At 34.1% G+C, this 27652-nt stretch overlaps 1 protein-coding gene across 1 annotated transcript; it reads right to left on the bottom strand.

Annotated features, from left to right (window-relative positions):
- Positions 1-15263: 15263 nt before the first annotated feature.
- On the bottom strand, positions 15264-27253 carry srl (PGC-1 family member spargel). The gene is made up of 8 exons (XM_017610176.1): positions 26853-27253; positions 21351-21471; positions 20814-20979; positions 19868-20734; positions 17554-19312; positions 17107-17233; positions 16900-17045; positions 15264-16837 (listed from the first exon to the last, which is right to left on the bottom strand). Exons 2-8 carry the CDS (start codon positions 21440-21442, stop codon positions 16692-16694), a joined length of 3303 nt encoding a protein of 1100 aa, XP_017465665.1. The 5' UTR covers positions 21443-21471; positions 26853-27253; the 3' UTR covers positions 15264-16691.
- Between the last annotated feature and the right edge of the window lie 399 nt (positions 27254-27652).

Below are 27652 nucleotides of genomic sequence, written 5' to 3'. Positions count from 1 at the left end.
TCAGATATAATCAAAAATCTGCGAAACCTGAGAAAAAAATGTTTCCCTTGGTTTTAGTTTTCAGCGATTTGGGCCATATGCTTTTAAATTAATACAATTTATATACATACATATGTATAGGGGCACGTGATTTTCTAGTCCTAGGCCCGAGCTTTCTTTCGACGGTCCTGCCTTCCACGTGGCAAAATGTGTTCGATGTTACACTTAGGGCCGGTTGCTCAAAGCCTGGTTGACACTAATCATCGGTTAACATCGCAGCGTAGTCCCGGTATCTTTTTTCTATTCAGCAGACTTTGTGAAAAGCGTTTCCATACTTGAAAAGAAAACGATTATGTATGGTTTTATGCCACGCATAAGACATTTGTAAATACATACATACACATAGTCGTATAAAAGCGGCTTCATCCACACAAACGCCCACAATGCCACTCATTAAGATTGGCAGCTTGTTTCATCTGTGTGAAGAGTAATTCATACAGCGAGATTAACTAGTTAGCCACCAACTGATTAAAGCGCTTTGCAACCAAAACCAATTCAGCGGTCAGCCATTTAAAGGTTGACTACGCATTAGACAAATTAGATATACAACTGATTGCGCAAATTAATCTTAGAGCTTTGTAAAGGTACATATATGATAGGCGGCAACAGCTTGTATATTTTATTGCTACTAAATTAGTCATTTATCCGNTAACTAGTTAGCCACCAACTGATTAAAGCGATTTGCAACCAAAACCAATTCAGCGGTCAGCCATTTAAAGGTTGACTACGCATTAGACAAATTAGATATACAACTGATTGCGCAAATTAATCTTAGAGCTTTGTAAAGGTACATATATGATAGGCGGCAACAGCTTGTATATTTTATTGCTACTAATTTAGTCATTTATCCGGCTCTATGGCGAATCAGTCACTTAATTCATTCTATAAGTATGTGAATGAATGTTCGGGCGGGCTAGTTGGTGAAACGCGGCGTATGAGTAACTACCTAATTAAGACAAAATCAAAATACTAAGGGTATTCAGACTATCCTCGTTAATATATTAATTCGTTATCTGGTAACTCAATAACACTATCAACTTCGAACGCCCCTTATTCAAATTAGCTGACTTGNAAAATACTAAGGGTATTCAGACTATCCTCGTTAATGTATTAATTCGTTATCTGGTAACTCAGTAACACTATCAACTTCGAACGCCCCTTATTCAAATTAGCTGACTTAAAGTTCTTTTATTTATAAACATTTATTAATTCCACGACAGAAAGGTTTTTTTGAACTTTTGATAAAATGTATGCACTTTTCGCGAGAGAAACATCCAGCAAATAAGTGACAAAAAGGAATCAGCTGACATTTTAACGCGTGTGTTACCCCATTATCAGACTTGCCACCTCGTTAAGTTGGTAATAATATATTCGGTAATTTACAAAAACCAAACAATGGTGAATACCCTCACTATTTATTAATTAAAATTTTCAGAAGAAATTTGCACGTGACTTATTAACATGGACGTTATGGCACTATTGAAGTAAATGGGAAATATGTATTTTAAAGTAGTTAACCTTGATAAAACGAAAATTTCAATGTAACCAAATTTTTGCTCAGACCCCTGGAAAAAGCTCCTTGTTGCCATATAAAAACGGTCAATAGATACAACGTACAATTTTTTTGGAATTCATTAATGGTTAAAATCCCGTTAGCAAAAGCCTCTTTATAATGATGTGTCGACCTGTGAATATGTTGGCGGTTAGCGTACCGATACAAGAAGCCTCTATATAATGAGGTCACGACTGAAAAGTCTTTACATAAGGAATTCTTAATATATTGACGACGAGAGTCCGTGAAAAAAACCCAAACTATACTTATTGCAATGACAACAACCGATGAGGCGGCTGTTGTTGTTGTTGTAGCAGCATACAAATTCCCCAAAGACTTTTTGGGGAGTGTTGCTGGAGTGACAGTCCTTGGCCAGATATAAATCTGGGCCGTTCCGGTTACGTAGACCCGACTGTCGTGGGAACGCGATGAGGCGGCTCTTGGAGTATTCCAGAGAAAGATTTTGCGGAAGACTTACGGACTTTTACGCTTTGGCCACAGCAAGTACCGCAGACGATGGAACGATGAGCTGTATGAGCTTTAAAAAGACATGGACATAGTGCAGCTCTGAAAGTATTTAACTCGGAACCCGCTGGTGGTAGCAGAGGAAGAGGGACGTCCCCATTACGATGGAAAGACCAGGTGGAAGCGGAGACTTGTCGTCACTTGGCATTTCCAATTGGCGTCAGTTGGCACAGTAGAGAAACGACTGGTATGCTATGTTAAACTCAATGTAGAGATGGTGCATTTTTGAACCATTTTCTGGGTTAGAGCGATTTTCAACCAAATTCTGAGATAGGGCGTTCTTGAAAAATTTGCTGAGATAGGACTTTTCCGAACTGGCTGCCGAGTTATACCGATCTTCAGTCAGCCGTCGATATATGAGCAGATTTGATAAATAATTTATTATTAAATTAAAGTTTCCGTTTTTGTTCAAAACATTTTTAATTTAACGGTTATAAAATATGTATTCGGTAAAAATCAGTATATGCCTGTAAGTATAAGCATCAAATTATATTATGCATCCATCCCTTAAACTTAAAAGATTACTGGCGTTGTTTTTTATCATCGACTTACTTACTACTTTCTGTATCAATATTTCCCAACACCAAAAGGTATTTTCATATGTATGTTACGTTCAAATGTGGTGTTTACTCTTACTACGTACTACGTTTATATATGCATATGTATATTTATACATTTGTTTTATGTTTACCAAAGGTGTAACATTTGGAAATATGAGCCTCACGCCGGCAAATAACATATAATCATAAAGTAATCGTAATAACACCTTAGGGCGCTTTAATAATGTTATATGAAAAAAAAACGCCTTACTGTATTACGGTAAAAGACAGTTAAAAGTTACCATTATAAGTACATTAATATGTACTTATGTCCGTCATAGTGTCACGGAATTTCCCATCAAGTCAAACGGTTTCATTTATCACCTTAATTGCAGTGATTTGGAATTCGGGAATTTATCTGGAACCTTTTTAGATGCTCTGTTACCTTGGACTATTAAAGGACATTAAAATCTTGATATTTCCAGGAAATAGAACAGATTGGTAACTGGATCCTTTGCAAGACAGGTGTAGGCGAAAAATTCTAGAGACCAAGAAAGAATTGAAAGAGGCCAGTTTACTTAGATGCTTGGAAAAAATAAATAAATAATCATTAAATATCAAGCTTTTTATTTTTAGATCACTGAAAAATTGGGAGATTTGGATTTTTATTTTTTCGCTCATTTTTAACCGTAATACCATCCCTGCATCTTGACCCTAAGGCCACTTATAGTCATTTATTGAACAGAAAAAGCTGATTTTGGCCCATTGTTTTCAAAAGCACAAGGTGCAGGAATAGTATTTTCAAGGATAGTAGTCGAGAGTCTAGCTGTAATTTACGCCTAAGTCCGTAAGCTTACGAGGGCGTTTACCAAATAAAGGGAGTGTATTTTTACTAGCCAATATAAAATGTCTCTCATACGCCAGATACTTACGGATTTATTGAAAAAATATATAAAATAAACAAAATAAATTTAAAGAGCTCTATAAAGCAGAGCTGCAAACCACTCCAAAAATCGGTGCGGTTCGGTTCAGCGGTTCGAACCACTTAGAAAAAGCATGTACCTGTAAAAGAACCGGTTCACGAGTATCTCTGAACCGCGGTTCGGTTCGGTTCGGTTCGGTTCGGTTCAAGTGGTTGAGTTTCTATATGCTAAAGTATATAAATACTACAAAAAAAAAATAAATATAAAAATTAAAGCCTTTGTCATTGAGATCAAATTCTAATGTACACATGTGTAGTGGTGGAAAAAAATAGGGACGCGAGATTTTATCAAGTATTGGCAATTTTTCTTTTCCTTATTTATTTTTTATTTTTTTTTACCATATAAACCCAATCTTCAAACTTTTTGTAAAAATTATGAATATTCTCCACAGCTTCAACTAAATTGCAAACTTTTTAATACGAATTTCTAGGAAAATTTTGTTAATTCTAAGGGCCAAACTCTCTGGTTCTAAGTTGATTTCTACAATTTTTCAAAGTATTTTTCAAGTATTTTACAAAGTATGGAAGAAAACAAAAAATAAATACTTAAAATCAACGCGATCAAAGTGAAATTAGAAAATGTTTAATAACTAGAAAATAATTAGAAAATAAATAATAATTGAACAAGTAGTAGCATAGTACAGTATGTAGATTCAAACAGCATACTCAGAATTTCGAATTGACCCTCAAAATCATAGCTTAATGTTGAAAACCTCATTTTCGGTAGGCTTTAGCTCACACCTGGCCTTAACTTCATATGTACACGTATACATATGGTCAAAATAATATCAGTGCTGCATTTTACTACTCGTTGTATAACAAAAGCGTATAAATCCAAATTTCAAACTTTGTACGAAAATTAGAAAAAATCTACAAATTTCCAGAAAATTGCATCAAAGATTCAAACTTTTTAATCCAAACTAAAAAAATACGAGATTTAGAAATATTGTATTTACTTGGCATGGTTAAGCATTTTCTTCTATATAAAAAAATATCAAGCATTCTTTACAGGACGATATTACAACTCACGGAGTTGCCATCAAACAAAAAAAAAATCGTCGGCCATTGCACGGAAAATCACCACTTTTTATTACATTTAATTGACATATAAACAGTTTTGAAGAGAAGCTTTGTAACTTTAACGTGAAATCTTATTTTTTTTTTCTACATACATACATTCTTTGGATAAGGTGTTATTGAGAATTGCTTAACAATTATTTCTGTCCATGAGAGTTTAAAAGGTTTGAATCCCACATTATTATATTATTCAGTTTTAGTTATTAAAAAAAAACGGAAAAGAAATATGCTTATTTGGAACTTTGCAATCCGTTTGTAGGTACATCACTATTATATAAGTGATTTGTGTTATTTATTATTACCCTGAAGATACTATGTATATTTGTTTTTGGGTTTGAAAACTATGTAATAACAGGATCTAATTTTTAAAATAAAAGATTTGTTAAGTCGATTTCATGAATTTTATAAAAAAAAATAATTGGGCGATTTTTTTTAGAAATCGCGCTCTTTTTTAAACAATCTGGACACCCTGAACTCTAAGGACGCTAAAATGATACAAAAGGGTGCCGAGACACGTAAACTTAAAATGTTACTCATACGCCACATCGTACATGGCGTATAAGAAAACTGCATTTGTTAAAAAAAAAAAAAAACTTAAATGAACAAAAATAAGTGTACGAAGCTATATTAACGAACGAGTATGATCAGTATCTGCTTCACGGCTGTTATAATCCCAAATATGAGTTTTTACGTGACGAGTTGCACTTTCACGGCTGCCACAATACGAGCCCTGATGAAATTAAATCCACCAAAAAAAACTATAAAATTAAGTATAGCAGCTGTGGTGAAGAAGAAGAGCTCGGTGACTAAGCAGACCTAAAGAATGGGTTGCAGGGCGGTGCATGGAGAACATCAGCGATGACAGGTAAGTAAGCCTCAGCTGGGTTCTAACATTACAAAGTAGTTTTTTGTGAAAATTGCGAATAGAGGGTATTGAAGATAAGCCCTCGATATATTGCTATACATTTTATCATCCGGATTTCGGAGTAACACAAACTCCTTATGTTATCTCAATTGGTGATTTGCGCATAAGTAAACATACATAAAATAAATATAGTCGACAGCTTTATTTATTGTTTATATACATACATACCTCATCCTGGAAAAGTACTTTGTCATCAGGTGCATTAATGGCGTACGTGGCTCTTCGTATTTTCTACTCATACATACATAAATATACACTTTTTTTTAATTGCGCCCACCTTTTGTAGGATATAATTTGATTTGCTTATGACCTATACTGCTGGCAACCACACAGATAAAAAGCAACGACAGCTTCATGTGTCAGTACAAAAAAAAAATATCAATGTATTTACGTATTTGTATGTATGTAGCTATATTTGTTATCGTTATTGTTTATTATGTTGTACACGATATTTTCGTTTTATTTCTATTGCTTTTGTGGTTGTTCTTGTTTTATTGCCGGCAGGCGCCAGGACTAAGTCACGCAAACTCAAGACGTCACTGTAACTGTATACATGCACTTATGTATATGTAACTACATACATACATATTAAACTCCTGCGCAATTCCATTTAAAGGGCCTAACAAGACATCCGATCGCCGCGCAAATACTTTCCCTCCTTTACTCTCATCGTTCGGGTCAAGTGTGAGTAAGCATAAACCAGTTTCTGCAAGCGTACGTAAACTACCGATCAATAGCAAGACGCGTAGAGTATTTACTTTGCCTTCCGCAACTACTGCGAGTAAAAGGTATTTGACAGTAGAGTACTCTACTGGTAGTACTTGAGTATTTTCGAAGAAAACATACATTTGCGGCAAGAATGATAGAAGAATTTTCTGGATCGCGCATTTGTGGTATCTGAATAAAACTAAGGACAGGAATGTAGTGGAGCGATGAAGAGAGCGACGAGCAAAATGTACTTTCAACTAAAATGCTGATATCCATACCTAAGTACATATGTACATATGTATGTGCATAGATACGTATGTGCATAGATACATACATATGTGCATAGATACGTGTGTGCATAGATACGTATGTGCATAGATACATATACGTATATGTAAGTGTCCGCATATATTTTTTCTCGTCACTTGTTCTGTCGCTACACTGCAGCAAAACCAAGTTGTGGGGAAAACCCTGACGATATGCGTACAATTGAAACCATGGGTTTGAAGATAGCGCAAATTGATGTGAAAGTTTCAATTTCATATTAAATATATTTATGTATGCACGTACATATGTACATATGTAAAAACGTAGTTTCGATTTAAAAAAATTGGATAAAATTTTTCTTTCGCCATTCATACACCTCTAATTTAGTATTTATTAAAAAAACTCAATGAAATTCAAAAACTCTGTCTTGCATTTGGTTTTACTCAATACCAATTTGAGCTGTCGCAGTGTTATCAAAAAAAAAAAGTTATCAATAGGTAGGTTCAGAAGGCGCAGCAGTTGAGAGCAACCGTTGCTAAACAAAAATCAGTGATCGTTATGCGTCTTTTGAACGACTTCATACATTAGCTGCCAAATTCAACTGTCAAAGGTACACACCAACATGTTGTCTCAAATGATCAGAAAAATATTACGATCATCTAACACGCAACTATTCAGTTACTGAGCTGTTTCGCCTTCTGAACGTGCCAAATGAAAATTCGTTTCTCTTGAAATCAAGTTATATGGCTGCGTATGTATGTACATATGTATGTCATATTCCGAAATTTTTTTTATTTGTAAAGGCTCTCAAGAAAAACTAAAAATTCATATAAAATTACGCACAATAAATGGAAAATAAATTTTCTTCTATAAAAAATTTCTTAAATCAGTATGCAGCTCTTAAGAAAAAAATGCTCGTACATCTCGTCGCTACCATGTCCAACTATCGAATGTGAAAATCGGCACTTTTCAAAATTTTGAGTTGCCACTAATAATTTTATTTCGTATAGCAGCATTGCTTAAGTTATTGTTTTTGACAAATTACTTGTTGGTTAATGACTGCAAATAGTTTTATAGAAAATGAGACGAGAAATAATACTTTCATAAAAATTTCAGTACATACATAGATTTACAAAGCTGCTTGAATACAAAAGTTTTATGAAAATGTCACATTAAACAACTGTCTTAATCTACGTTATTTTTTATAAATAAGGCCGTAAACATTTCCTTACATCGTCAATTTCCATATTCTATTTTTACTCTTTCAATTTCACTGACCAGCGCTGCAAACGATATCAACTAGTAGGCTAACAACCAGAATTGGAATTTTAATACGCAAGTACTTACCGTACTACAAGTATACAGAGAGTAGATTTGCTACTCCCTTTTGGCAGCAGCAAATATCTCTAGTACGCGATGAGATAAAGTAGAGTACGTACTTTGGTGGAGTAATAGCAAGTACGTCAAGTATTTACTCTCTCAACGCCAAGTAGTGTATGTATGCGGAAAAAGAGTAACAATGTGTTGGGAGTAGAGTACAATGCAAGGAGTACTTATTGAACGAAATGCGGCAAATACACTTGCGCTGGACTCTAATACATATGTATATGGATTTATTTATTTTGAAACCACTAAGAAAACTTAGCCATACATGGTTGCATATGCATACATATATATGTAAGTACATATGTACATATACACATTTACTCGCCCATTGTATAGAACGTAATGTATAAATAAAAACACTTCCTTCCCGACTTTTTATTAAGCGATTGCGTTTATTTTTCTAAAGGCGGATATTCCTTTGTCTGGATCAGATAAAGTTGCGCACTGTGTGTGTGTGTTGGATAGTTATTGTTTAAACAATATTAGTAAATATTTATCTATGTTTATGCGTGGGTATGTACATATACATATCTGTGGATTTTTGACAAAACAACTTCTCTCGAGTGAGGTCATTTTCTCTTCAAAGCAGTAATTCATTGAGTTCTCGAATGTTATTTTTATGTTTAATTCTTAATAGGGGTAGTTCAAGATGATATCTTAATGAAAGTTAAATAAACAATGTAGAATTTTTAAATGTAAGTTCCTTATAATTTACTAGAGTACAACACAACCTACAGAAATCCTAGAGGTTGTTGTGTAGTCAAAAGTCCACAGATAGTGTGTATACATATACACATATGCATTTGTATACGCGCATCATTTCTCACTCTATTGCATTAATATTTATTTATGTATACTCACTCTTATACCTTTATGTACAGCGGTGAGCGACATAATAGCAGTGGCCTTTGCAGTGTTAATTTTTAGTCTACAATGAAGCAAACATTGGTTCTTAAGGACGCTTGCAATATTTGCAAAGGCAAGATAAAGTTGAAATTTATCCCAAGTTCGAAAAATTTGTATCATGGAAAAACACAAAATATCTAAACGCGTTGAAGTGCCTCTCCTACTATGTTATAAGGTCAGTTATATGGATGCCAATGAAACTATCGACGAAGCAACGACGCAAAGCATATCAGCAAGTTGACAAAAAAAGTGGTGTGCTTCAAATGAGGTTAATGCCTCAGGCTGATCCGCTCAGCCTCCTGACAGTAATACTAGTTGCATTTTTTTTGTAAGCGCTACTTAAGCAACCCTGTTGGTAGCTGGCAAAAAACATGTGATTAGTTTAACGGGTTTTAGATACAAAAACCAATTTAAATGAGTAATTATATATAGATACTTATTTAAAATATAAGTCTCGCATATAAGGAAACAAAAATTTCACTTTCCACTTTCCCAATAACAATGTTTTAACCGACCTGGCTGAACTTGGATAAATAACCGAGTTTGTGTTGTTGCTTTGCGTGTATTTCGTCATTTAAGCGAGTGGTCCTTTGAAGCTCGGTTGCAAAAGAATGCACCTACTATAGAAAATTTTTGGCAGAGGTTTAGGATGTTGTAAGCAAACAAATGATAAATAATTCTCGCATATCTATTTTACGTATTTTTATTTATTTAATTAGGAATGGCACAGGATTACAAAAAAAAAAATCTGCATATTGAACCAAACCACTAAATTCATATGTGGTTCGACGCGCTGAATGCGAAGCCCAGGTCTGTTAGCACACAACACGTCAGGTTTGAGGTCATTTGAAGGTCCAGTAGGGAGTATGGGATTTTAGACTCGCTTAACCCGAATCCGAGGTCCCTTAACCTCCATAATGTCAGGTTCGAGGTCATTTGAGGGTCAAATTAGACAAACAATTTATTTAAAAAAAATCGCTGTTTTTGTCGCTTAATCCGAACATGGGGATTAATTGCTGTAAAACGGATTTTTTCCAGGCGCCGAAAATAACCGTTAAATTTCAATATTTTAACTTTTATATTAGGGCAATTCATCTAAACGCGTAAATGCCTCGTAACCATGAAAACCTCGTAAACTTACTTAGTTGTGTATGGTTTATGCATGAGATTTACACGGTTACGAGGCCTTCACGCATTTCCATGAATACTTACATATATTATATTTTAATAATCGTTAAATTTAGATTTTTATTTTTTCGGTCAAATTTAATAGTTATTTTGTGATTTTTTTCGATTCGAATTGTTATTTTGGATTTTTAACCACTATGATGGGGACTGAGGTTTTATGATCGAACTTATGAACTTAAATCGTTTATGATCGAAAAAAAAAAACACCAAAAATTTATCGAAAAATAAAAATCTAAAAATTACGATTATTATTGTTCGAAAACAACAAAAGTCTTGAAATAAGGGTTATATTTGATCGGAAAAATAAAGGTCTAATTTTAACGGTTAAATTATGATTTTCGTTTTCGTTCGATCATACCCATTATGGTCCCTGCTTTTTGCTCATTAATTTAGGCATTAACAAGTAAAGTGAAATGCAGTACAAATGTGTAATATTATTTCTAATAACTTTTTTCTTCGATACAATTTTCGCCTATATTGCAGCAGGGCTTTTATTTCCCGCACGCGTGTACATATTTTTATAAAGCATCTTCACAAATTAGTATGCATGTTCGTAAGGATGGAGTACATACATACAGTAGATATGTAGATGCAATCATGTACATACATATGAACGTATTTATATTTACATATACATATTTGTATTAACTAGTAACGATTAAGTTTCGTTCACTGCACTCCACAAGTTATACCGGCTATTTTGACACTTGTACATACGCTATATAAAACATATGTATTTATTATTGCTTTGCCCCTAACTATATGTACATATGTATGTATGTATCAATATGCGTTTTCATTACATTAATATTAGCAACACACCGTTCCTGAAGCACACGCGTCGAATGTTTACAACGGAATGATTTCATTTGACGACGAATCAACGAACAACAATCCTTCGATACACTTCTCTCGAAACATTCGGCCAAAAGGGATGAAACACGACACATAAGTCATATGTTTGTGGTCATAAGCAATAACCGCATAAGTCGACTTAAGAAAGAATTGAGAATGCTATCGTATTCTGCAACTACTATGCCATGTGTATGTGAAATCCCCATCGCGCCAGCTGGGCTATTTAAAAAGTTATAGGCGAACATATTTTGGTTTACCCATAAGGATACCATTATGATCCAAATGTTTAAAACGCTTTTTCTCGATTTCAGGTTTTCGACTTAGGCGGTTATTGCTTATGACCACAGATACATACATATGAATGTTGTTTCAGTCGGGTGATTGTTGCCACATTGATGAGAGCTTTCATAAAAACAACGGTAACTATAGCACAGATCAGGCCTGGCGAACCTAAGGTACGCGTGCCATAGATGGCACGCAACAAAATAATTTGGGCACAGGATTAATTGTGAATTCAATTCCTCAATTACTAGCACTAGTATTTACTACCTAATCGACACAATTTCTTTTTTTACGTTTAAATTGGAGCTCAAATCAAGATCTACCCAAACCCCCGAAAACAGGTCGGAAGAGCCTTTTTGGCAGACAGTGACCAACAAGTTCCACATAATACATTCGATTCTTGAGTTCTAATGCCTCCCTTGGTGATATAGTTAATGGGCGTAGTTCTCAAAACTAATGAACCTCATATCTTCGCAGGCATTAAATAAACGATGGTTTGTGGCTTATACGTGGCTTGCAAAATTGGTGGTTTTTACGGATATGCACCAGCAATTCAATGATTTGAACCTTAAGCCTCGAGGCTCTTATAAAACTTTTATAGTTATGATGCGAAGATCTCATTCGCACTTTTTATGCTAAACTAAAAGTTATTGGTGAAGATATTGAGGCATATTCATAGTCGAAATTAAGGGCCGTTTTCCCATCTAACCTTTAGTTTACCAGCCACTTTATCGTCTCGATATACAAGTTTTCGTTTTCTCATCAGCGTATTAATTTCTCGAATCGATAAACTGTTGCTCACCCGATGCAACCTTTAAAATTTGTACCCAACTTTAAATTTTGGTTTGGTTTTGGTTCATGAGCCAGCTACATATATTAGATATTTCAACCAAGGTTTTGGTTTTTGCTAACAGTTGCTCTTGCTCTATATTTGCTTATGTTGCATTGCCAACCTTTGAAATTATATGACGAATGTAGTGAAGTTTCACTCTACGGAATAAAAAATTTATTTTTACCGGTAAGATAAGAAAACCAAAACACTTTAAAGTGAGGAACAATTTATCTGCCCTGTTAGTGAAGGCAACTTTACTGCTTACATTAGAAAATGGCCCTAAGTCGACTCCAAATTTAGTAGCAGCTTTTTTGGCTGATATTACATTGATAATTATGTCAACAAGCTGCAACTAACTTTAGTTTCGTCTTTATTTGTTTACTATTTACACAGAGGCATTTAAAAGACGATTAATTAGATTTTTATTCTTTTAACGATTTAAGTGTCAATGTCTCCGAGAACGGTGATAAGTCATGACATCTTTTTGGCACTCATGGCTACATTGAATAATTCTTTGTAAATAATGGCACGTGTATGTATAAAAGTTCGCCGGACATGGCATATGTAGATCATGGTACTCGAAGGATGAATGCGCTGATATTAATAACTTTTTGACACCCACATATTGACAAATTTTGACTATTAATTTTTTTATTATTTAATTTTAATATCTTTATAAGTATATACATACATATCTATCTTTTCTTGAATGTAGCGTGAATTAAAAAATTGTTTACCTCTATAAAATTTGTAAATTGTCATATAGGAAATTTTAAGTGATAGGGACGACACGTAAATTACATACATACATATGTATGTACCTACATGTCTACTGCGCCTGCCCGAAACACAAATCGCTCGTCTCTTAATTCACTTAATTTACGCAATAGCAATAGCAGCGCTCCTCTTTTTGTAATAAAAAAATTAGGTGCATGTTAAACAGAAATTACGCGGAAATTTCATTGATTCAAATTTACTACGTATGCAGAGTGCTGCCATTTTAGGGCTTTTGTAGCCAAAATTGGTAGGTTTTTTCGCTTGGAAGGTCGGTACATACATACATATCGCTAGCTTAGAGTGAAAAGTCGTTAAGTCCTAATTCAAAAGTTGTTCAGGAGAGGAAAAAACTTCTTAAAGCCATTTTCTTCAAGTATTTCGCAAAACTTTGAATACAACATATTGCCTGTTTAAAGCAAAGCAGAGGCATTCGATCTTTATTAAAAAGGTTTTGTACTATTTTGAACTTATCGAATTTTCGGCGTTTTTTTTTGGACTTAGCAAATTTTCCTTTCATTGTATATAAACGAGAAAACATAAAACAAGGATCTTTATCCTTTTCAAAACGATGCATTTTTAATTTCTCTAGCCTCCTGTATCAAAATATGAATTTTCATAAAAAGCCGACCTAGCAACTTTTCACTCATCAAACGTTGATCCCATCGGTAACTTTTAGCCACTTGAAACTTGCACATTATCAGACTGAAATTGATTGGGTTATAAAACTGTGTATTCAGAAAAATTCAAACGCTTCCGAGAAAAAAGTTTGAAATTTAGGTGAAAATTTGTTGCACTTTTTTTGTTGTTTTCTATAAGTTTTTAAACTTGGGTTTATATGGGTTTTGTTAGATAAAGAACTGTATTCTAATTGAAAATTCTTAAAAATAAATAAATAAACATAAGTGGCACACAATATCACTTTGAAATGGTGTGCTATAGATATGACCGATACTGTATGTATCAGAGCTGGGCGACAAGGATTATATTTACTAAACGATTAGGATTACAGTATTCCTAGAAAGCTAAAAAAGCAAGTTTACGATTAAAGTAATCATTCATCGAACGAACATAGATTACGACTGCAGTAATCGCAATTTTGAAAAAGTTGAAATCTCGTTTACTATAATCGTAATCTAAGTTCATACGATGAACTTTAATTGTAATCGCTTCTTTTTTGTTATAAAGATTACTGTAATCTAAGGACTACTTTCATTAAATATCAATAAAAGTTACTGCCAGTTACTTTATGGAGTCTATTTTTTATCAAATAATTGTAATTAGAAAAATTGTAATTTTACAATCATTCATCGAACGAACTTAGATTAAGATTACATAAATCGTAATTTAAAAAAAACGATTATCGCAATCTTAATTCAATATTTTTTATATTGCGAATAAAATAATCGTAATCCTAGATGCAATCGATTACAATTATTCTGATATGTATAAACATCAATAGTTCGGAACTTTTCCTTCCTAAATGAGCTTTTTTGGGGCTATAAACAATAAGTTTTCTTATAAGCGTGCAGGGTATCTAAAAAGTCACTTCAAAGTGCCGAAATAAGGACCCGAATCGTCACATACGATATCGTATTACTCGTCATGTAAAAACACATTTTTCGGATTATGACATACGTGAACGCACGCTTTATCCCATTCAACTGATACGACTGACGTATCACGTAATTTTCTTTCGTATTGTTTTCAATCCATGAACGGATGTTACCTGATGAACTTGGCGTCTCTAAGGTTAATTTTCTGTGCACTTCCGATTGTTTTTGGAATTATTTTTTTTTTACGTTTCTAGGTTCCTTTTAATGGTGTTTATGGTTTTTGGAATCACATCTTACCGTCATTTCGAGGGCTTATATTTAATACCCTCTATCTGCACTTTTCACAAAAATGAGTCTGATATAAAACTCCACCTAAGACTTACCTGTCATCGGTGATATTAACGCTGACCTCTTATACCGTTTGACAGAAGAATTTACTATTAAATTTCAAAGTCAGAATTAACATCAGTGATGAGAAGTAATTCCCAGATGGGTCTAGATACTACAGTGGACTGAACTTTTACTTATCCAGACCTGTCTCCGACATACCCAAAATGCATACACATATGTGTTAGGCTTATGGAGATTGCCAACCACCTCTTCACCTGCACACTTAAAACTACTTAGCTAACATCCCACTCCCTTCGGTCAGATCCCATCGAAACAGCAGGTGTCCTGGACCTACCGTTACCTGGGCTCGAATCGTAATAGTCGTGAGCAACTCAAGTCGAGCAACTCCTCACGGAAAAATTCATTCTTCGCATTATAACAGTCGAGAACATACTGCTCGTCTCGTTGTTCTCTACATCGTGAATTTAGAAGTGACTCATACAGGGTATATTGTGAGAAAAGAAAAATGCGTAATTTTCGGTTGGTTTTTAGATAATCCTTTTCAGTTTATTTAACACAAACTCTATATAAAGCAAACGCATAAACTTAAATTTAAGAAGATGTAATTAAAAAAAACGTAACTAAAGGGGTAATATAAATAAATATGTATGTATGTACTATGTAGCCGTCAGTTATCTGAAATAGCCACACATTTTTGTGTTTAACATATTCATTTTGATGGCTTGCTAGTCTTTCAATTGTAGCTTATTAAAAGGAAGAATATAAAATCTGCATAACAATTAAGTAGGTTTACTTTTGGCATACCACGAACATAGTTAGCGGATACTCTCTCAGCAATTTAACAAGTACTTTTCTGATTTTTTATAATTTTTAAAAATATATCACTTAATAATCATAACATTGAAAGTATTTCTGTAAGCAACAAGATTCTTGTTCTTTAGAAAGCCAATTATTTTTTAGTTTATTCATATTTATGTATTGTTTATTGGTGCCTATTCGAAGGCAAACTATGCATCAACATTCACTTCCAAAATTATTTGACTAACAAATTATACGTATCTTCTTAACTTAACTAAAATACAAGCAGGTAGGTAGAAATTGAGTTTAAGAAATTTAAAAAGTGTGTTCTATTACAACTAATATCAGGGTTATATTTACATATAAAAATGTATATCAACAGTTTAATTCGTCGTCCGTTTTCCTTTTTTACATTTGTACGTTTGTAAATAGTTTGAACAAGACTCCTTTGTAGCAGTGTAGTTTAATGTTATTTATTTATATTTTATACTTGTTTACAAATGTACAAAATTTACAAAAATTGTTGTTTGTTAAATGTGAATAATTCACAATTAATACATACCATCATGCTCTTCTCTATATCTGTTAAATTCATTAAGTTATCTCTATTCAAACAAACATATATATTTAAGCAAGTAACTTATGCGGGTATTTCCTTTGTTTTGATTTTAAGCAGTTCAAATTATTTTCAATGACTGTGGCTTCCATTATCACATTCCATTTTAGTTAACAATATACAATGAGACATAAAAAGCGCATCCTTCAAGTTGGTTTGTTTTTGAAATTAGCATACATAAATATTTACTTTCAGTCCAATAATGCATATCATGCGCGTTCAATCTCCTTCTAATGTCATTGTGGCGAGAAGTAATCAGCAGTACTTAGCTGTATTGCATTATTGAAGCAATGATATGTACGTATAAGTATGCATTAAGCAATTCATAAGAAGATATATATACAAACTTAATTACAAACACATTTTTGTAGAAAATGAAGTAATGATATTTTGATATAACATTGGTTCCATTTGGAATTATTAATGCATACGATAAGCTAAGTATGAATGTAAATATAAAAAGGTTGATGCGACTAAAATGTGAAATTCAGCAGTGAAAGACAATATGTAGCGCTTGTTTTCCATGGCTGACGTCAGGCTTTAGTTGCTGAATTTGCTTTATTTGCGTTCATTTTCGCTTTTACTTTCTGCAGCAAAGCTTCAAATGAATCTTCCTCTTTAGGTGGTGCTTCTACTTTGGGAAACACAACCGAATGATAGGTATTAATTCCAGCATTATCTGCAAATCAAATTAAGAGTTATTTAATAATTCTTTTGTAGGATATGTTTATAATAGTTAACCTAAATCTGCATAAGAAGAACGACAAAAAGCACGCCTACCACCGAAACTGATATCGTACATGTTGATAACGGGATCACGTGCGCTACTGTCTATTACTGTGAAGGCGTCTTTTGATCGTTCGTAAGTGACAAACCCATATTTCATGCTGATTGAAAAATAATGTGTATCATTAACAAGTTTAAAGTAATATTAATAGGTTTTATTACCCAGTGTCTTTATAATGAATAGAAATTTGTTTGATGATGCCATAAGGCAAAAACTTTCTCCTTAGCATTTCCTTGGTGGTTTCCTCCTCAATACGTCCGACGTACACTATGCGGCGTTCTTCAACAGCTGTCGCGATGAGAGAGGTAACGAAATTGTATTACAAAAAATTTAATAAAACGAAATTAAATTAAATTAAATAAAAAATAAATTTGATTAAAATAATATAAAATGAAATGCAACGAAATAAAATAAAATGAAAGAAAAATATATAAACTAAAAAAAAATAAAACACAACATAAATTAATGAATGAAATTGAATTGAAACAAAATAAACTAAAGTTAAATTAAATTAAAGTACTATCTATAGGTATGTATGTAATAATTACATAAAAATAGACCGACGAAAGAAATTCGCAAAAAACTGCGTCTCATTTCTGACCACCAACCTGGTTGTGATATATTGCTGAAATTTTTATGACCGCCTGGCCTTCTAAAGCGATTGCTTGCACGTGAAATGGAACGTGACCGCGAGCGAGATCTCGAGTAAGATCGTCGATAATAAGGGCTGCGACTGCGACTGCGACAGCGACTGCGATCAGAGGAATCCGAGTTTGAAGATGATGACGACGAATCTGATGAATCGCGAGCATATTTCGTCGAACGCTTTTTGTAGCTTGTGCGCGATTGACGTTGTGTGTTGCGTGACCCGCGTCCAGACTCGGAATAAGACGAGCTAATGGAACTGCGATGCCGACGGCTGCTGCGCGAAGAATAGCCACCAGCATTGTCACACTGGCGAACTCCTGTATGTTCCAACGACGAATCAAAGCTATCACCTGAGCGACTGCGTGATCGATTAATTGGACTACGACTGCGCTTGCGACTACGGCCGCATGATGTATCACTACCGGAATCATTTAAACCGCCTTTACCACTATGCTTTCGATAATTTCGCTGTAAACGCTTTTTTAGCTGAACTTTTGGCAAACGAGCAAATCCTGGTTGTAAGTCAGTTTGTATGCCAACGCTGACGGTGCGCGGTCCTATTCTATCCTTACGCAAATGCATAATGACTTTATCCTCGCCATGTTGCTCTCCCTGTTTTCTTGTTTTCTCCGTAACCGACGTTGTAGGACCATTCGCAATGCTGGTCTTTTCAGGACCAACCACTTTTTGTACAAAAACGTCCTGTATACTGGCAATCAAAGAACTGCTTGAGGTTAATCCCTTTGGCATATTATTATATAACAACGCTGATGACTTCAAAAGTGAACGTTCACAAGTATTAATAGGTAATACATTAAGTGGTGGTATACTAATATCCGTATTACTGCCAGCGGATACGATAATTAGTTCTTCATAATCTGGATGTAATTTTGTATTAGCCGCAGATTGATTGTATTGGGTATTATCAGCATAGCATGTGTCCTTTACAATGTCCTTAAGTGGTGGTAGTTTTGTGACACGCGGTACTTTCGCAGATATTGTCGAATCTATAATCTTCAGTTGTTGTGCTCGTTTCAACTCCTGCATGCGCAATACCTTATTTTTAGCCTCAGTTATAGGATCAGTTTGAGTTTTCTGTTTAGCTTGATTTCTCAAACTCTTAACAACAGATTTTACCTCTTCGCTGTGTTTTATTTGCATGCTTTGGGTTGCAGATTTGTTTAATTGGCTTTCGGTTGCTGCGTTAACGCCTTCATTCTGACCAGGTGGAGCTTTGTCACGTCGGCGTTTATATTCTTCTAAATTTAGTTTTCGCTTAACTGATAATTTTTCATGCTCCACTAATTTTTCGTTTTTCTTTTCTTTTAATGCAATGTTTGTTTCTTGTACAGTATTTGTTAGTGTCACCAACTTTTTCTCATCTATTCCTGCAGTCTTGGTAGTTTGTGATTTGCTTTCAGATGTAGAAGAATTTTGTGATAGCAGGACCAAATTTTTGCCACTTTGACCCACACCAACTCTGCAAGTAAGTGAACCAGCTTTTTGGACATTTCCTGTTGTAATCTCTGGTCCTTTTTTCGTCATAGATTTCACTTGATTATGCTTTGAAGATGACTTATTCTTGCCATTGCTAGCTTTGCCTTTAAGGATGTCACATTGACGTTTGCTGGGTATTATAGTAAAATTGCGTGCATTTTGAGGATTACTAGTAGTTTGACTTTCTGAAGTATTTGTTGTGGTAGATGACCGTGTTTTTGCCTAAAATAGTTAAAAGCTCCATTATATATTTAACTTTAATAGATATTTTAATAAGAAAACGTCTTAAGCTGAAATTAGTCAAGAACGCAGAACGTATACGATTACTGGTGCCCTCGTGTTGCTTACTACAGTGTTGCTACTTGTCGATACCTTTTCATAAACTTACCTTTTCAACTACAATTTTTCGTGCTATAATAGATTGTAGTTAAATATAAACTACTTAGTTTTCAACAAAAACCTTATTCAATAGTAGATTTCAAATATTTTAAACATATTTTGAATAGCAACTTATAACTTTTTTACCATCTGCAAAACTGACAAAGTGGCAACCATCTAAAGAAGGAAGAAATTAGACACGGAAAAATCTAAATTCCGCAGATTTCTGCGCTACGGACTACAACTTCAGACAAATTCTGCGGTGTTGAGGTTTCATTTACATGGCGCTTTGGTAAGACAGACCGTGTCAGCTGACTCGGGTTTACGTACCGGTAGGTTTACGTTCTTGACTAATTTCAGCTTAACTATGACCCTTTTTATTCATAAAAATAACTGTACCTCTTTCGCTGTAGTATCTTGTTTCTTTGCACATTTGGGACTCCATGATGGATCCTCTTTGACATTATCTTTGTATATAACATCATTATTACCATTTTCTTTTGTTTTAACGAAACTTTTAGATGCAATATCCCATAAAGATTTCGCATTATCTACATCTACTGTCTCTATATCAACAATAACATCTGAATCAGCGTCAGAATCTGTTTCTAAATTCTGTTTAACCGGTATTGGTAACATTTTTGTGTGAACAATTGTCTTAGTTTGCAATTTACTATTCATTTTTGAGTTCTCTTTAGGAACATTTAAGGATAAATTATCGTTTGTTATAAATTCTGCTAAATCGAAATTATTAACGTCGACATCCGAACCTATGGTGTTGGTGCTCATAGTTCGATTCTTACCACCCGCTATGACGTTTTCCAGGGGTAGATGGAATTCACCGTTCACATCGATTCCATCAGTAGCTAACAGACCCGCTGTTAAATCAGGTAATTGATCGATTCCCAACAAAAGCGCTTCAGTTTTATTACTTGTATGTATATCGTCACATTGGTTATTTATGTTATCACCAGCAGTTTCCTCGTCATCAGAACTGTCATCATAGTCACTCGTATGCGATTCGTAGTCACCGATTGAAGAACTATCAGTACGTGTGCGAAATGTTGCATCACTATACTGACTTTGATTGTCGTCGAATTCTCCACCATGATCTTCACTCAGCTCATTATCATTACCGATATCATCATCGTCAGTATCATCGGTATCCAGATCTGTGTCGGAGTCTAATGAATTAGGATCAACAGTTATAATTTCAATTGCTCCATCTGCTGGCAGTTGATGCTGTGTAAAGTCATCATAAATTAGCTGAAATTTCGAACGCGACAATTTTATAGAAAATATATTCTTATTTCGCCTCCCCCCGTTTTATGGATTGTGCACCTACCAATTCATCATTTTGTAGATTCGTTGCAGAATCTATTTTCTTCGTTATCCGGAAATGGTCTTCGGTATCGAGCATTGTGGTACTACTGTAAATATCTGCATTTTGGTCTGCTTCCGCAGCGATTGGTAGAATTCCATTCAATGTCTCTGTGAGTTGGCCCATTGTACTGGAGAAAAATAAATCCATAAATTTAGCGTTAAAAACATATTGTCGTTTTAAATACAAAACCGCGTATCAAGAAAATGCAAAACCTCGCACGTGGGGTTGGCCAAATTTTAGAGGAGAGAGTAAAACTTGTCTTATTTCAAAACGGTTCTCTCTTTTATCCCCAATTATCTCTTCTTATATTTAAGTATCGATATTTTAGTATGAATGGATAAGAGCTTGATGCCAGGAGGTTCCGGTGAACAAATATCTTTTTTTGGCACAAATGTCAGTTACGACGTTTTGCAGAACCACGATACGCGGTTTTGTACTTTACACGAAGATGTATAACTTTTAATGTAAAGGTATGCAAATGTTATTTCTTTAACTTACTCGCTCCCACCGGACCAAAAATCCGCATTGAGTTGGGTATAACTACCGTCGAACGGATCATCGTGAAATACGTTCAAGAGCCGTGAATCCATTATGTCGCGAATTGTTTTTTGTCAACAAACTAAAATAAAAAGTTTAATAATTTCGTATTATATTGCGATATGTGCGTATGTATGGGAATTTTGTTTTAATTATGTACTTGAATGGGAGTAATTCATCTGAATACGAAATTTAAAGTTATAAAGCCCTTTGAATTCATTTGCTTGCATTTTCGATTTACATTTTTATACAGTATTGGCCATTTCAGTGATATGTATTGTTTGCCACTTATGTTTAATTATTAATTTTTGAGAATTTTTAATTAAAATACAGTTGATTTGTCACCCATATAAACCCAAGTTTTAAACTTTTTAAAAGACTAAAAAATTCAACAAATTTTTATCTAAATTTCAAACCTTTTTTTCAGAAGTGTTAGAAGTTTATTGAGTACGAAGTTTTCTAGCCAATTTAACTTTAGTCTGACAATGTGCAAGTTTCAAGTGGCTAAAAATTACGAAAAAATTAATGATTGATCGTACTTAGCATTGTAGTATAAAAAGTTGTCTTAAACTTTCAGTAGCTAATATACAGTATTAGTCAATACAACAGCACCCCCTTTTCAAAGTGATATTGTTTGCCACTCATGTTTATTTATTTATTTTTAGGAATTTTAAATTAAAATACAGTTCATTCTCTAACAAGTCCTAAATAAACCTAAGTTTAAAACTTTGTAGAAAGTTACAAAAAATGCAAAAAATTTTCACCCAAATTCCAAATTTTTTTCTCAGAAGTGTTAGAGTTTTTTTGAGTACATACAAAGTTTTTTAGCACATTCAATTTTAGTGTAACAATGTTCAAGTTTCAAGCGGCTAAAAATTACCGTTGATTTTTTAGAAATTTTTTTTGTCGCATTTTCGTATATATAACGAATAAACACAATTTACACGTTCGATGAAAATAAACTCTAAAAAATCAACGGTAATTTTTAGCCACTTGAAACGTGAACATTGTTGAGACTAAAATTTAATGGGCTAAAAAAATAAAATGGGCTCTATCGCAAAAAACTTTTCAAGAACGCCCTATTTCAGAATTCGTTTCAATTCAAAAACGCCCTATATCAGCACAATTTCAATACATTTTGAAGTGATATAGGGCGTTCTTCAACCAAATTCTTAGATAGTGTATTTTCCAATAAAATTCCGAAATAGGGCGTTCTTCCAATAGCCAATGGAGACCACTCATTGCTCTTCAAGAGCCGGCAATTTGGTAGTTTGACAGCTACATTTTCATTTGCACGAAAACTTCGTGGCGGCAACATTAATATTTTTATATAAAAGCAAAAAATTTGCTGTTTCTTGTTAAAATAATTGTAATTATGTGCTTGGATGTAAAAAAGCCCATTTTCTAAATTTTGTAAGCGATTATTTGCGGCAAAAATACGTTTTCGAAGCTATCTTACAAATGGTTATATCAAGATATAAAAAGCCCACACAAATATTGCCCCTGATATAACTTACTATATCTAGCGACCAAAATGACAGCTGGACAGTAATAAAGGCATAAATGCAGTTTGGCTCCAAATCTCAAATTAAAAAAAAAAAACATTGTGATCGATAGAGATGATTGAGCTGAGTATAATGGTATACTTTTTTTTGGGGGGAAACAACAACAACAAGAATTATCAAAGGTTAAAGTTCAAAATGAGCCATTTTTGAAATCAAGATTTCTTAAAAACAAATGCATGGATTTTAAAAAATTGATCCAATTTAATAGGAAATTTGATTTGATTTTCTTCGCAACACAGAGAGAATTTTACATTGTGAGGGTTCTAATCAGTGTTGCCACAAAGATTTTTAATTTTTACCAATACTCTAAAAAAAAAAATTACCAAACTAAGAAAAAAATTACTAAATTTTTATGAACATAATAAAAACACGGGCTATGTACCATCGCAGTCAAACCTTTTCCCACTTATTCTTATGTAGATAATTACAGAACAAACAGACAGAACTACAACTTAAAGAACCGTTTACATCGGAGATGGGCACCGCCTTGCCCGCCGTCAAAGCTCTTTTAAGCTTTCTATATAGAGTAAAAGCTTTATCTGCCCGTAGCTGGTTTACATACAACTTTAGAGATGCGTTAGCGTTGGCGTCGCTTTGCCAGCTGAATATGAATATATGCATTTATATGAAAATCTCCACATAACCAAAGTTGGGCAACGCCAACGCCAACACAACGTAGAAAGATGGTTAACTCTCAACTTTTTGCGCGCGTCGTTCGTCAGCTGTTCCAAATAATCAAAATTATGTCATTTAATTTTCATGTTTAATCAAAAGCGGGCAAGAAATATAATCTTTAATGCAATTATTGATATAAAATTTTGATTTATCTGCCTCTAGTATGTTAATTTAGTGTCCAAAGTTTTCTCTGCTAAGCGTTCGTTGTAGCAAGCACGGGCGTTACTGGCGCTGCTGTCAAAGCGACGCCAGCGCCAACGCAACGCCAAAGTTGGATGTGGACGGGCCTCCTTTGCTCATTTACACACGGCGATTTTTGTTGCCGCAACTCGACGTTTGTAGGAGAGAGCGTGACGAGGAAAGGAGAGGGGCACCGAGTTGCTCGTCCTCGGGCANAATTCTAATGTATTTGCAGGAAATCTGGCATTTTAAACGAAATGTTGAACGTAATATTGATATATCTACGTGAATTACGTAATTTATATGCTATTTAGCCGTATAAAAACTGCAAAATGACTCAAAATTTAAATAAGACTACTATGAGACTGATGTAAACATCCAATGCATATGTTTTCATCAGTTAAATATGCTTCATATGCATATACAAATAAAGATATTGCACAAAAGCTTATACTTTTATTTCACACCAAAGCTACACTGTTTCCATGTAAAATTGCAAAGAAGCAACACGGTGTCACTGCTAAGGGAGCGGTGCGAGAGAGACAACTGTCAGTTTATCGAACCTTGTATTATTGAATCATGGTGCTAACTTGACACCATACACCTAGTCGATAGAATCGAGATATTGAAAATGTTATAACGGCATTAATATTCTCTGCTAAGCGTTCGTTGTAGCAAGCACGGGCGTTACTCGCGCTGCTGTCAAAGCGTGCCACCGGATTTTTGTGTCTTTTTTATAAAACCGGCGTTGATTTTTTTTTTAATTTTTTATGCGAACAATCATAGTGTGTCATTACGTGCCTGTTCATATTTTATTTTTATTTGAATAATCATTTATAATATTTGGGTAATCAAAAGCTCCTCAGGATTCCAGCAAAATGAGTTTTGAATAGAACACTATATGTTCGCCTTTTATCTAAAGCGTTCGAAAAATAATGCAATTAAGTAGACTATACTTTTAGAAGGAAATTTAAAATAAAAAGATAATTACAAAAAATGAAGCAAGAACGAAAAGTTTTAAAGTTCAAGTAAAATACTTTAACAAAAATCTACCAACATGGCAAAAAATTTACCTTTTTACCAACCCGAATTTTTTCTACCAATTATGGTAATAATTTACGAAAGTGGCAACCCTGGCTGCCACAATGAAAAATAAAGGTTTGCTTTTGTCGCTATTATCCGAAAATAGGTTTGTTCGTCGAAAATCCAGCAAGAATTATCCAACACTCAAAATATCAGAGAGTAAGAAAAAATGTTCTCAAATTCTCTCTCATGTTGAGAAACTTGCAAATTTCTGCATTTCAAACATAAACATTTTTTATAGAATTTTTAAAATTCTTTCGGATGGCCAAAAACAGGATATATATATATATTTCTTGTTGTTCTGACTTTCTTTAACATACATTTCAATTTCTTCATCGTACTAGCTGTCGGGTTTCTTAAATCGACTCTGGTTGCAATTGCATTCCGATAGCGAATACCATTTTTATCAACAATTATTTACTTTCGTTTTACATAAAAAAATCGCTCGTGTTTATAAATTTTTAAATTTAACGAACTAATTTATTCAAATTATTGTAGACAAAAATGAAACCATGCGTCACAACCACATGATTTTCAAGCAAGAATTTGCAACATCTCTCGAAGAGAACTGTCACTCTGCTCTCACAATTTTTGAGTGTTGGATAATTTTTTGGTCTGCACGAACGCGATTTGGGCAAAAATCGTGATAATTCGTACAAATTCCTACAAATTTTTTGCTCGACGAACAAACCTAATGTCTTGTCGCTCTCTTTATCGCGTCACTATGTTCTTTGCCTTACCGCAGAAAGGTGGTCACTGAAAAAGGTGTTTTTTATAATTATTTTACATTAGTGGTGTTTTCGCATTCTCCACCAAAAAAATATCCAGTAACTTGCCAGTAACCAAACCTCCAATGAGTGAAATATGCAAGAAAGTACGAAAACGCAAAACCAGCAAGTTGCTTGTTTTATGAACAGCTTTAGTTTGTTATTTTCCGATGCAATTTTCTTAGAAAACTAGTATTTTCCATGTTATAAATTTAAATAGGTTTATTTCGTCAATTGCAACTCTAAAGGCACCACAAACAATTATTTTGTTAATGTGAATAACATTAAGCATCATGCCATCAGCTGTTTTTTTTTACTATCAAATAGTTTCTAGTAAAAAATTATCCAGTAAAAATCCAATAAAACTTGCAGGTTCAGCTGTCATTTTTGCTCTCACAATTTCCCCTCTTTTGCTAGTTTCTTGCAAGTTTTTGCGTGCGAAAAGGACATCCAATAAAAAACCAGTAAAATTAGTACTGGATAGTGCGTACGCGAACAGGGCTATTAATTCAATTTTTGTAAGAACCATACAACATATATATAAAGTTCTTATACCAAGTTAAAGGGAATGAAATTTCCTATTAAACTAGATCAAAATACATTCATTCGTTTTTAAGAAATCTTGATTTGAAAAATAGCTTATTTTGAAATTTAACCTCTGATAATGTCCCTAAAAGAAGTATACCGTTATACTTATCTCCATTATCTCTATCGATCCCAATATATATATATATATTTTTTTAATTTGAGATTTGGAGCCAAACTGCATTTTTTCCGCAATAAATTTTAGCCGGGGAGACGGCCAGTTAGTAATTAACTTTGAAACTTTTAACACGTGCAAACTGCAGCACGTATGAAGATAACCATTGACACGTTGCATTGTTGTTGTATATTAAACAAAGTTTCTATTTAGAAATCATGTATGTATGTACGTACGTATGTATGTACACAAACTTCTTTAACGAATCCCCATTTAGTCAAGTTCATTGTCTGATACATCATTATACATACATAATTTCATTTTGGACATGTTAACAGTTAATTATGCTGCATACTTTAGGCAATCGGTCCTATAGCCCACCCTGAAATCTCTGCAATGCCGTTACTCTTGCAACCGCCCCCGCTTGCAACTACGTCACGCATGTTTCCAAGCGGTCCAGGCATGGCGATCTTTTAGTTTTCTCAAAACTCACCTTTTGTAGTCCAGTTATGTTGTATTTGATCATGAATACTTTCTAGTTATCGCTCTTTATGTTTAAGAACCTTGTTTTCAAAATATCACACGCGGTTAATGCCAAATCGACAACGTGCTCCTTCTTACTTTTGCCTTGTGCTTAGCTTCCGCGCCAGCTTTTTTCCGATTTTAACCTCACAAAGCATTCACATACCGGCGACAAGAACCGATTTTCGTTACTTAATTTCACTGTTTTTATTAATAATACACTTATTTGCTGGAATATATTTTTTGTTTTTAACCATTTGCCTCCATTTGGGCAACACACACGGCTCTCGAACGAGGAAATTTTCACGTGGCCGCACGACAGCAACGGTGGTTAATTTACTTGTGTTTGGTTGTTTGAAACGTTTTTGACATTTGCTTTGCGATTTTCCCATTCCACGAAAATTCACCAGTGCACACACAAATGCCAACGCGCAAGATATATGCGTATGTGTGCGTGCACTCGGATCGCGGTTGCCACAAGAACTCATTTACTTCAAAAGTGTCATAATACAAAATCGAGCTAAGTATGCAAAACGTTCTTCTAGCTCAGTAGAAGAAAATATGTATTAATTATGGAGGTATTGTAAATTCAAAGCTGGTATAAAACCAGAATAATCGTTTCGTAAATAATGCTTATTTTACAGATTTTATAACCCATACAAACGAACTCTATCCACCACCAATGTACCAAATTGAAAAAAAAAAACGTACCGATAATGGTCAATTTTCGCCGAAATGGCAGCCGTGCCTTCGTTGCCCGTGCAAATTTTT

Source organism: Rhagoletis zephyria, unplaced genomic scaffold (assembly GCF_001687245.7).
Source record: "Rhagoletis zephyria isolate East Lansing unplaced genomic scaffold, Rhagoletis_zephyria_1.1 Rzeph_scaffold_00285, whole genome shotgun sequence".
Lineage (NCBI taxonomy): Eukaryota > Metazoa > Arthropoda > Insecta > Diptera > Tephritidae > Rhagoletis > Rhagoletis zephyria.
Note: the sequence above shows the minus strand (reverse complement) of the source record. Positions and strands in the feature narration are given on the sequence as shown.

Coding starts and splice junctions, on each gene's coding strand:
- srl (XM_017610176.1), bottom strand. CDS start 21,442: ATGGATTCACGGCTCTTGAACGTATTTCACGATGATCCGTTCGACGGT. Junction 17,234..17,553: donor CAGCAATATATCACAACCAG/GTTGGTGGTCAG, acceptor TCATCGCGACAG/CTGTTGAAGAACGCCGCATA. Junction 17,046..17,106: donor ATTCATTATAAAGACACTGG/GTAATAAAACCT, acceptor TTTTTCAATCAG/CATGAAATATGGGTTTGTCA.